At 35.5% G+C, this 12,923-nt stretch overlaps 1 protein-coding gene across 2 annotated transcripts in view; it reads left to right on the top strand.

Moving 5' to 3' along the window:
• The window catches only part of LRP12 (LDL receptor related protein 12), a 67,613-nt gene extending 59,479 nt beyond the window's left edge, over window positions 1–8,134 (top strand). For both annotated transcript variants that reach the window (XM_033126675.1, XM_033126674.1), the window contains 2 exons: window positions 1,803–1,935; window positions 5,825–8,134. In XM_033126675.1, the coding sequence (XP_032982566.1) occupies window positions 1,803–1,935; window positions 5,825–6,691 (1,000 nt within the window). In that variant the 3' untranslated portion in view covers window positions 6,692–8,134. The remainder of the gene's footprint in view (window positions 1–1,802; window positions 1,936–5,824) is intronic.
• Window positions 8,135–12,923: the final 4,789 nt, after the last annotated feature.

The following is a 12,923-nucleotide window of genomic DNA, read 5'->3' as shown; positions in this document are numbered from 1 at the left end:
ACAAGCACTTTTGTGTGATTAGCAGGAGCGTTTTGTTTCATATTATTTTAGAAATAGATATTGTTTGTGCTTTACAAACTTAGCGTGAAAAGCCGAAGACTGAAAAGGCTAATAAACACATTAGAAAACAGATGAATATTTAAGAGTTATGAGGTGAGAGAACAGCCAATCTGTATTTACCAGTTCCTGTTTTCAGATTAATCTGTTTTGTAGGAATTTTGGAAGCTGTAGCTCTTGGTTGTAGTTTTTTTAACCTGTGTTTTTATAAATATTAATTCAATTATTTCAGATATTTAGGAACCTACTATGTTCGAAGCACTATACAGATGAATAGAAAAAATAAATAAGATCATTTCAGACAGTTTACAGTTGGAAGGAATCAGTGGGTGGAATAGGATGACAGAAAATTTAAATGTTGTTAAGAACTATAAAACAAAGTGGTATAAAAGTCAAAAGAGACCTAACCTGATAGGGAGAATATGGAAAGGCTTTCATTGAACAAGTGCCATTTGAAATCTCTGAGTAGAATATAGATAGGGAAAAGGTATTATAGTTGGAAAAATAACCTGGGAAAACACGTATTAGGTTGGTGCAAAACTAATTGTGGTTTAAAAGGTTAAAAATAATTGCAAAAACCACAATTACTTTTGCACCTAATAGAAGTAGGAATGCCAGCACTACTCAAAGAGTAAGCACATGGTTGTCCAGAGCTAAGATACGTGTAAAGAACTACCATGTTTCCCAAAAATAAGACCTAGCCAGCCAGTCAGCTCTAATGCGTCTTTTGAAGCAAAAATTAATATAAGACCTTGTGTTATGTTATATTAAAGACTGGTATATTCTATTATATTATACCCGGTCTTATAATAATAAGACCGGATCTTATAATAAAATAAGACCAGGTCTTATATTAATTTTTGCTCCAAAAGACGCATTAGAGCTGATTGTCCGGCTAGGTCTTATTTTCGGGGAAACACGGTAATAGAAAATAAGACCGAACACAAAGCCAGTGTTATGTGGAGCTCTGTGAGAGCCACATGACAAGAGTTCTGAAGTAATAAAAGGTTAAACATTAAAGGGTGTCCTTGGGGGGAATCGTCTTCCACGTGGTGGAGAGACTGCACCTTAGAGAAGCTGATGGCAGAGAGGTCCCCCTACGAAGTAATGTGGAGACAATGACCCTTAGTCCCAGGAGAGTTACAACTAATAGATTCAACAAAGAACTGCACGTACTGACAGCTAAGATAATAGGTGCACACAGATGCACAGTATCACAGTAACCATGCTGCATCTTTTCTTTGGGCAAGTGTAAATGGCCAGAAAACTTTTTACTACATTACCCCATAAGAGCACAGTGAAGAGTCAGGTGTCTTGAGTTCAAGAACTGGTTACTCCAGAAGGTGTATTGGTGACGTATTTCACTCCTTTCCTTACGTGAAAAATAAATTTGTTGAACTTGATGAATAACGTATCTTCTAAGAACTTTCAATACGTTTGCCTAAAGCCTCAACCTCCCTATGTTCTTAGGGATTTAAAGAGCTAGTACCTTTACCTTTTATAGGGATTTTTAATTTATTAAAACTTAATGATCCAGGTTCTAGTGTAACTCTCCATGAGAACATACTGCTTCATCTCTGTATTCTCAGTGTAGGCGTAGTATAGATATCAGTAAATTTTGGTTGACTAAGCTTTTAAAATTATCAAATATATTAAGATTCATGTTGTTTTAATTATTTGTAATAAAAAAAATTCCTTTGGCTTACCTTTTTTAAACCCTTTTTATCTCCTTGTTTCTTCAAAAGATCATTTGAAACACAATTGTCGAGAGTGGAAGCAGAACTGTTAAGAAGAGAAGCTCCTCCTTCATATGGACAATTGATTGCTCAGGGTTTAATTCCACCAGTTGAAGATTTTCCTGTTTGTTCACCTAATCAGGTATGTTGCAACTCATGATTTCTGTCTTAGTATCTCTTAAAATGAAATCTGTACTTGTCTGTATGGTAAAGGACCCTTGACTGTCTCAGAATTTTTGCAGTGAAGTCAAGGATTAAATATATGGAGGATTTGAAATTATAATTGTTTCATTGTATTTTAACAAATACCACAAAGTACAAAAGTATAGTTTTCATTCTTCTGATTTGGTTATGTGGTTCTTAAGCATTTCACTGTTTAGGGTAATTTAGTGCATTAAAACCAAACGTAAAGTTTTCCAGATTATTTTCTACTTCAACTGAATACTTAAAAGATTTAAGAATTTAAAATTAATATTCTAGTAACATATTAGTAACATGCTAGAATAACCAACTATAAATAACGGTAATTGAAATGAAGTTAACATTTCCACCTGACTTACAGGAAAATGTTTTCACAGCTGGATTTTACAGTATTTAAGAATTCATACCATTTTCTTTAAATAGTAACTTATTCTTTATTAATGTTTCAAATTCTTTAGATTTCTGTTAGCGATTTTTTGTTTAAGAGGAATATTTTTTTTAATTTATTTTTTATTAGTTTCAGGTGTACAAAGCAACGTAATAGACATTTAAACCTCTCATAAAGTGATAACCAAGCCCCCAATCTGCTACCCCTTCTGACCTCTTATATAGCTGTTACAATACCATTGACTATCTTCCTTATGTTCTACTCCACATCCTGCGACTGTATATACATGTATATTTAGTTATAGTTGACATTCAGTATTATTCTACTTCAGCTTTAGGTGTATAGTGCATTGGGCAGGCATCTACACAGTCCATGACGTGATCCCCCTGATAAGTTCACTGCCCATCTGGCACTTTACATGATCTTTACAATATTGTTGATTATATTCTCCATATTGTATTAACTCTCAATTTGTATTTCTTAATGCCTTCACCTTTTTCACCCTGCCCTGTTAGCGATTTTTTTTAAATTTCGTTTTCAATGCTGAAAATTGTGCCAAGGCTTATAAGGATTTACACATTTAAAATATACATGCATCCAGAAATATTTATAAAAATTGCTCCCGGTATTAAAATTAAGACAAATTGATAAACATTGTTTTCCAGTGATTTAATTCTGTTCAAAATAGAAGACCATTTCATTTCTGGTAAATGAGATTTCTGATTACCTTATTTGCATCTTTTAGAAATCTTTGGTGATAAATTGTAGTTTTAAAACATTTCTCTGGATATAATTTGCTAAGTAAATAATTCAGAAGTTCCACTGGTTGGAATTTTGTGTGCAAAAGAGGAAAAACCTAAATTGTGGCTTCTGTATACTGTTGGCCCTGCCATGGGGAATACTTCCTTTTAGGTAGGAAATCAGACAAGGTGTGTCAATTCCATCCACTTAGTCCACCATGTACCACCTGCCACCCCTGTGTCTCGAGGCTACCTTCAAGAGTTTAGCCAGCTGCAGAGTTAGAACGAGTACAGTCCACACAAGACAGCCCTCATTTCTAACACCAATTACACGTTCAGGGTTTCCCAAAACCATCCTCAGGTTTGCTGACTTACTAGAAGGACTCAGAACTCAAAGGACCCAGATTAAATCAGCCAGGGGAAGAAACACATAGTACAGAGTTCAGGAGGGTACCAAACAATTGTCCTCTGCCGGTAAAGTCAGGACAGTATTACTCGCAACACAGATGCATGGTAGTATGTAAGAAATACTGCCAACCAGGGAAGCTCACCCGGGACTCAGTGTCCAGAGATTTTATTGGAGCTCCGTCCATACAGGCATGATTAATTGCACGCATGCTGATCTCAGTCTCTAGGCCATCCAGAGACTAACCAATACTGATGACCCAAAGCCTCCACCCTGTATCACATTGTTGGGATGAAACAGAGCTTTCCTAAGGCACAGTTTCACTATCTGGCTGGCCCAAGGCTTCAGGCAATGACATTTCTAGCATAGGTGCCATTCCAAGGGCTAAGATCACATCCCCGAAGTAGAAGGTAAAGTCACACCTCCCTTGGGGTGATTTACTTCATATTCTACCATTCTCTAGGGTTATAATTTACCCTTATAAGGGAATTCTGTTTCAACAGTGTTTTAAAATAAAATGTTTTTGAACAACAAGCTAGATTTTATTCAGTTAATGAGGTGTCAAATTCCCAAATTTGAAAATTTTGGTAATAAATTACAAAATTTCCATAGCAGTTATTAAAAAAAAAAATCTCCTTAATTACCATCTCATTTAAAATAGAAATGCTTTTAACAGATTAAGTGGAGAGCTTTACCTCGCTGTGACAGACTAATGTTAAAATCAGCACTAATGTGTGCTAAAGGCTTTGTGGGTCTGCATGGGTAGTAGCTGCACAAAAGTCAAGGATATGTGAGGAGTCCCTTGTTCATTGCTGTATGTAACCATGTAGTGCTCACACGAAGCCTTAGAACTTGCATGTTGAATGGTGAGGACCACTTCTGTGGAGAAGTTCATTAGGGAAGTGACTACCTTTTTTTATATATATATAGTTAGGTACTTCTTAATTGGTGAAATATTTTACTCATTTGTATAGCAAATCTGTGTGTGCTGATATCCAAATTTCTTACTGACAATCTGTGCTTTATTAAGGCGAGACCATGAAATATTCCTATGGTAGTGGCTTCTTAGCTTTCTGTGAATTAAATTCCTGGGGTTATGTTTGAAAGACCTCTATGGAAATAAATTTTAATACCAGTCACAAAGAGAGATGGAGAACATAACGCTATCACATCTTCCTTATTTTCATCCTTTTTTTTTTTTCCTGTGAGAGGAAAGGCAATAGAAATTCATTTTGGCAGACAAAAACTGCCATTCATTTTGGCAGAGAAAAACTGTATCATCATTTGAAAGGGAATATGTCAGCTCTCCATTATTTCCTGGAAATACTGTATTTTCCGTACTAAATGCCAGATTGATGAAAGCTGTGTTTGTCCAAGTTTGAATACTCCTTTTTATTAACCACTAGATGGAGCTTAAACACTGTTTTATATAAATGCTGTAGGTTTGTTTTCATTTTAAGTAATCCGTAAATTCATTCATTCCTTTCGATTGAACAACATGTACTAATTAAATCACTCCCATCTGTACTAATTAAAAATCACCGATTTTCAAAGAGTAAGGATATAATTTATGCTTAATACTAAGCTGAAGAAAATAAAACTTAATTTTTAAAGATTAGGAAGTTCTCAGATACCATTGCATAATGCTATAAACACATTAATTTCTGTAGCTTTTTTGTTTCCTGTGCTGTATTATAAATATATTAATTCCTGTATTTATTACTCTCTATGCTGTGTAACAAATATATTAATTCCTTTCTTTACAAATCTTCAGTCTCCATTTATACAACAGATCCTTGGGAACCAAATATAATTTTCACATATTTTAGAAAGGATCAACCTTGTAAATCAAGTATAAGTATAACTTGTTCTATGTTAAAACAAACAAGCAATCAAACAAAAAACAAGTAAAGGGCCTAGTTTTCACACTGCTTTAGGTCATTTAGTGAGTTGTGGAGATTCTATTATCCAACTTTGGTGCACTTTTAGGAATGGATCACTATGTGAAGTTTTGGAATAGAATAGCTGTTATAATCGCTATTAAATGCTACTTTAAAGTTGCATATAAAAAATGAAATGGCAAGATCATCTTTAACACAGTGAACAGTGGTTCCAGTTATAGATTAGATACTGTGGTAGTTTGAACCTGTATATGTAAGAAAACTTTATTCATCCTCCATAGATCCTAACAATGAGCAACAGACTTCTTAGCTATAACACATTCTCATTAGAAGGGTGTTTTCCATCTTGGTACTTCATTGTTAGGTATCTTAAAGATCTCTTCTTCTGTTTGTAGGCTTCTGTTTTGGAAAACCTGAGGCTAGCTGTCCGATCTCAGCTTGGATTTACTTCAATCAGGCTTCCTATGGCAGGCAGATCCAGCAACATTTGGAATCGTATTTTTAATTTTGCAAGATCACGTCATTCAGGGTCATTGGCTTTGGTCTCAGCAGATGGAGATGAGGTTGTCCCTAGTCAGAATACCAGCAGAGAACCTGAAAGAAATCACACTCACAGAAGTTTGTTTTCCGTGGAGTCTGACGACACAGACACAGAAAATGAGAGAAGGGATACAGCAGGAGCATCTGGTGGGGTTGCAGCTCCTTTGCCCCAAAAAGTCCCTCCCACAACAGCAGTAGAAGCTTCAGTGGGAGCAAGTGGAAGTTCCTCAACTCCGAGTACCCGAGCCAGTCACACAGATAATGGAAGGGAGGGGACCAGTGTGGAACCCCCAAGTGTGAGTCCAGCACGTCACCAGCTCACAAGTGCACTAAGTCGCATGACTCAGGGGCTGCGATGGGTACGTTTCACATTAGGGCGATCGAGCTCAGTAAATCAGAACCAGAGTCCTTTGAGACAACTTGATAATGGGGTCAGTGGAAGAGAAGAAGATGATGATGTTGAAATGCTAATTCCAGTTTCTGATGGAGCTTCAGACTTGGATGCGAATGACTGTTCTAGACCTCTTCTTGATCTTGCTTCAGATCAGGGACAAGGCTTTAGACAACCATATAGTGCAACAAACCCTGGAGTGAGACCAGGTCATCGAGATGGCCCCTGTGAGCGCTGTGGCATTGTCCACACTGCCCAGATACCGGACACTTGCTTAGAAGCAACACTGAAAAATGAAACGAGCGATGACGAGGCTTTGTTACTTTGTTAGGTACGGATCACATAAGGGAGATTGTGTACAAGTTGGAGCAATATCCATTCATTGTTTTGTAACTTTACAATTAAACTAGTTTTAATTTACAAAGAAAAAAAGATGCAGGGTGATTTCTTATTATATATTAGCCTGCATGGTTAAATTAAACAATTTGTTAACTCTATGAACTTTTAGAGTTTGCTATTTTATCAGCTAAAAATGCGTTATGTATTCATATTGTTCAGTAATTTTCTTCCATTTGTTTCTAATTGTTTTCATCCTGGTACTGTCGTTTACAGTAGAAATATGGCTGCTGAAACTCATTTGACTGTCAGTTTATCTATCCTGTGTTAACGTTTGTTTGTACAAAATATCTTCTTTTAATTGAACTCGTTATGCTTTTGCCAGTACATCTTGTAACTAGACTAGCTGTTAAGGTCGTTACTGTATTCCCAAGGAAAAAAGCCCTTATACTCACCTGTGTTTTTATTTGTGTAACATTTGTCTAAATATTATTGGATTTCATCATAAGAGCTTATCAAAGGGAAAAAAAACGTGTCTAAAAATTTTTCTCTTATGTTTAACATGCAGTGATGTGAAATTTAGATAGTTAGAAAAATGAATGGCAAAAACAAAACTCTTTTATAGATTTTCTAATATTAACTTTAATACTCTAATATGGTACAAACCAAATGGTAAAATCCCAAGGCATTTCCGTTTTCATCTTTATTTAGGGACAGATCTAAGCGGATGAAGATATTTTACTATGCATTAAATCTTGAACTTTATAAAATGTGTACAAAAAATTGTACAAGATAAGTTCCAACTGGTAATGTCTTTCCCTGATGTAGGGTTATGCTTGCATTGGACCCTAGGGATTTGCACTAAAATCATATCAAGGTCTCAGATGAGTTTAGTGCACAAGCACTATCACTTTAAATACTATTATTTGCTACCACAGTAACTATATATTTCCATAGCTTTTTGGGAGTGAGGGGGACATTTTTATTACAACTTGAAATTGCTTTGCTGGTTTTATATTTATTTGTTGTATTTAAAGACTGCATTGTTGTAAGAAAGTGACTTTTTCAATATATTTTATTCATGGGGGGGATCATACTACATGTTGAAAAACAAATTAAGAAATCATACAGATCACCCCCCTGTTTTAAGTAAGTAGAGTGATTTGCAAACCCCACATATTATTTTTATTGTCAATTCCTGTTTATTTATTCTTTAGCTGTCTTTTAGTAGCTTAATGATTGAGTATGAAAAATGTATTTGTGTGTGATTATTGCTATTTATTAAATTTTAAATACTTTGCTGAATGTCATTTTAAAGCATGTTTGAGGTCTTGTGTATTTGTCCTGTTATGCTGTCAGGAAGAACTGACTGAAATGTTTTAATATGTATCAAAAATTAAAATGACTTTTTTTGTATTGCCTTGAGGTACTTTTTAAATCAAAGTTGCTCTTTATTTTTGTTTCATTTTGGTGCATATACAAGTTCAGGCCATAAAATACGCAGTTTGTCTAGGAGAAAAATTAAAGGAGGGGATGTTCTTCCTTAACTACTTTATAGTAAATTAGTAGCTTATACCAGTACTGGACAAGAATCCCTAAGAACCTGAATATTATTTTGCCTTTGAAAAAACTACCTCTGATTGATGTATCTTCAAAGATGCAGTAACTCAATCAGTTCTCCTTTTATGTTATTTTCAGATGCATTTCAAACCCTTATAGAATATACTACCATGGGTAGGTTTTTTGGTTTTGTTTCCTGGCATGTGTTTTATTTTATTTTTTTTAAAATTAATAAATCGTCCTGGTTCAAACAGTAAAAAGTCTCTCCTACCCCTGACACCTATCTTTTAGTTCCCTTTCAAAGAGACAGATACCAATAACTAGATTCTTTTATACCCCTCTAGAAATACCATATAGATACATAAATGTATGCACATACATAAATGCCATATACAGTAACACAAATTTTAACATACTATGTGTACTTTTTCTGTGTCTTTTTTTCAAGGGGAAAAAAATGTATCAGGGTTTGAATATTAAAAGTAAATTTAGGTATTTCTATTCCATTTTTCACATTTAAATCATTTATCCTGAATTTAAGTCTCTACCTCCCCCCCCGCCCCCCCGTTATCCTAGTTTCCCCCCAGGTTATTCTAGATATCTTCAAGAGTTTGTTCTTAGAAACTTCATTTTTGTAATTATTAATGAAGTCTTTTCTGTTTATTAAATAAATCCATCTTTTCCTTACTATTTCAAATGACCCTTTTATTATACAGTAAATTTTCATATTGCTTGAATATGTCTCTAGGCTCAAATTCTATTCAGTTGACCTGCCTTTCTTTTTTTTGTACCAGTCCTACACTTTTAATAACTAATTTTCAAATATTCTTGCATATTTTTTCCATTTGCACTTTAGAATCAATTTGTTGAGTTCCACAAAACAAATCCCGTGGTACTTTTATTTGGGGGGACGGTTTTACTTTTATAAATTAACTTAGGGATATTTGACATCATGTTAAAGCTTCGGTTTAAATCATGGTGCACTATCTAAAAATGGTGCACATTTGTTCAAATTTTGTTTCCTTTTTAATATGCTTTACATTTTACTTTCCAGATATCTTCAAGAGTTTATTCTTAGAAATTTCATTTTTGTAGTTATTAATGAAGTCTTTTCTGTTTATGATTTAGTTTGATTTTGGTATACATGAAGGCTAATTATTTACTTAGGTTAATTATCTACCCAGCTACCAGACTTACATTTTCTTAGAGTTTATAATAGTATTTCAGTTAATTTTTTTGTTTTCCAGTTACAGTCATGTCTTGCAATTCACATACCTCTTTATGTCTAATTGCATTGTCTGGTTCATCTAGAATAATGTTAAATATATTGGCTACAATGAATTGGGTTGAGATAGATATATTTAATCATGTTAAGGAATATCCATTGGTCCCTATTTAAAAAATAATAGTAATAACATTTAACCAACAATGCAGGTTGAATTTTATCACATTCCTTTTTATCTATGGAGATGATCGTATGATTTTTCTCCTTTGATATTTTAATATGAATTACATTAATGTATTTTATAATTTGAAACCATCCTTGCATTCTTGAAATAAACTCTACTTGGCCATGTGTATTTTTCATTTTAATATATTGCTAGACTTTCATATTTTATTTAGGATATTTTCATCAGTGAGATTAGTTGTGTGTGTGTGTGCGCGCGCTTGCTCTCTCTTTGTTTAATTAATTTGATGCTTATGAATCTGGAAACTTCCCTCATTTTCCTATGCTCTAGAGCAATTTAAATAGCATTTAAATATTTGTTTATTAAAATTTCAGTAAAGGGATGGCCAGATGGCTTAATTGGTTAGAGCACCAGCTCTGAACAACAAGGTTGCTGGTTTGATTCCCACATGGGCCAGTGAGCTGCACCCTCCACAACTAGATTGAAAACAACGAGCTGCCGCTGAGCTTCCGGAGGGGCAGCCAGATGGCTCATTTGGTTGGAGGGCAAGCTCTCAACAACAAGATTGCCGGTTTAATTCCCACAGGGATGGTGGGCTGCGCCCCCTGCAACTAAAAATTGCAAAGGGCAACTGGACTTGGAGCTGAGCTGCTCCCTCCACAACTAGATTGAAGGGCAACGACTTGGAGCTGATGGGCCCTGGAGAAACACACTGTCTCCCAATATTCCCCAATAAAATTTATTAAAAAAAAAAAAATCCGTAAAGTTATCAGGGTCTGAAGGATGTTTGGCAAGTAGCTCTGACAACTTTTTTGGAATCTTCTGTGGTAATGGTCTGTACAGTTTTATATTTTAGCTGGGATCGTAAACCATCCATTTCATCCAGGTTTTCAAATGTATTTATCTAGAACTGAGCAAAGTTACCTCTTCCTCTTCTGTGCATAGACTTTTCCCCCTTATTATGTATTATGCTTGCTCCCTTATTTACTTAAGACAGTTAACAGTTAACCTTATTTACTTAAGACGGCTTAACAGTTAACCTTATTTACTTAAGACAGGTAACAGTTAACGTATAATTTATTGTGTTTTTTTTGTTTGTTTCCCCCAAAGTAGTATGCCTTGAATGTCTCCATTCTATAATTTTTCTGTTTTCCAATTAATTGATTTCCATTTTAATACATTTCCTTTTTTCTTTCTTTAGCTTATTTTGTTGTTTTTTCCCCAACTCCTTGAGTTAGCACTTCATTCATTTTTATTTCTTCTTAATTAGTAATATGAGATTTAAAGTGTGGACTTAATTCTGATCACTACTTAAGCTCAATCACATGTCATGTTGTCATTTTATGTTAGATGTTCTAAAATTTCAGTTTTTATTCTTTAACCCAAAAGTTGTATTGCAAAAGGCTTTTACCTTTGCTTTTTTTGTTTTGTTTTGTTTTTTCCCCAAATGATGAGATTTTTTTGTTTGGGTAGTGGTTTTGTTTTCTGATCCTTTTAATTTTTATTTTTATGGCACCACAATCAGAGAATGTTATGTGTATTATATCTGCCTTGGGGAGTTTATTGTCTCAATTTTTTAAATATTCCAGGAATACTTTTGAAAAGTACATTCTTTGTGTAAAGCATGCATATTTTAGTAGATATTACTCAGATTTGTCATGTCATTTTGGTCTTCTCTACAGTATTTTGTCTTAGTCTGTAAGTGAGAGCTCCAGTATTAACGTGGTAGAAAATAGAAACAAAAGGGGGCTGTGTACGAATGGTTCTGTGGGCCAGCAGCCCCTGCCTTAGCTCATATCATAGGGTAGGACTGGCGGGGAGGCTTTCTGTAAGCTGCTGAGGTTTTAGCTGCTAGTACTGCTTACCACCATCATCCACTGTTAAGCTTCAAATAAATGGATAAGACAGGCTAAAAGGATAAAGGAAAAAAATACATTCAATTCACTATGTATTTATCAAGTACCTACTACACACCCAGTGATGGTGACACCCAGTACCTTACTGTTGCCCTCCGTTCAAGCTGCCTGGTCATCCCCTCACACCCTTTGTCCTGAATTCCAAGGGAGAAGAGGACAGCATCTTCATAGGATCTATTTTAACTCAAGTGGGTCCTTGTTTAAAAATCGATAGAAGCAGGCAGTATAGAGAAAGGTCAGTTCTCAGAATGATTGAACTCTTGTTCAGAAATAGCTTATAAATTACTTGTGGGGATTGTTATGGGTCAAAAGTTGGTTGGTGGCATTTTTTGCTAAGGCACTCAACATTAAAGGTGGCAGAAGGAGACGAAGTAAAATGCACCGATTTTAGAGCTTGAAGGATTCTTTATAAATGAAGAAGTAACAGCTAATGAATCAGGAATGTGCTCAACTCCAAAGAAATCTGTATTCTACACCATGTTACATAAGCCATATATAAGGACGCCATACATAGTTTACAATTACGTGATGTTACAGGATTGTGTCTTTGAAAGGTTAGGTAATTCTTTTGACATTTTGACACTTACTTGACCCTAAATGGGAGTGTGCAGCCATGTTCACACTATCAAAGACCATTTCTAAGAGTCCTTTAGCACCAGCTGCCTTTCATCATAGGAAAGACCAGTGCTCTCACCTTGCTCTCTTCCAACAGCAGCTCTGTTTATAGCTTGGACTTTCCTGTTAAATTTCATTTGAATAACGGATTTGAAGGATTAGTAAAATTTGGAAGTAAGTGCTAGAACATTACAAGATTCAGTTACCCTGTGCTAACCTAAGGCACACATGGTTTATTGATAATGAAATATCTTTTGATAAGAATTTACCAACAGTGATTTCAAGTAAAGATACTGAGATGTCAATTAGGGTAGATTTTTCCCATGTGCTGATGGAAACGTCAAACCCAAAGAAGCTTAATAGCCTCATAGACACAGAGGCCGGCCCGGTGGCTCAGGTGGTTGGAACTCCGTGCTCCTAACACTGAAGGCTGCCGGTTCGATTCCCACATGGACCAGTGCCAGATGGCTCAGTTGGTTGGAGCGCTTCCTCTCAATCACAAGGTTGCTGGTTCAACTCCCACAAGGGATGGTGGGCTGTGCCCCCTGCAACTAACAACGACAACTGGACCTGGAGCTGAGCTGCGCCCTCCACAGCTAAGACTGAACGGACAACAACTTGACTTGGAAAAAATCCTGGAAGTACACACTGTTCCCCAATAAAATCCTGTTCCCCTTCCCGCCTCCCCCCCCAAAAAAAAGTGACACAGATGCTTTAGTAAGGAGAA

This window comes from Rhinolophus ferrumequinum, chromosome 14, assembly GCF_004115265.2.
Source record: "Rhinolophus ferrumequinum isolate MPI-CBG mRhiFer1 chromosome 14, mRhiFer1_v1.p, whole genome shotgun sequence".
NCBI lineage: Eukaryota > Metazoa > Chordata > Mammalia > Chiroptera > Rhinolophidae > Rhinolophus > Rhinolophus ferrumequinum.
This window is presented reverse-complemented; position numbering and strand designations above follow the sequence as displayed.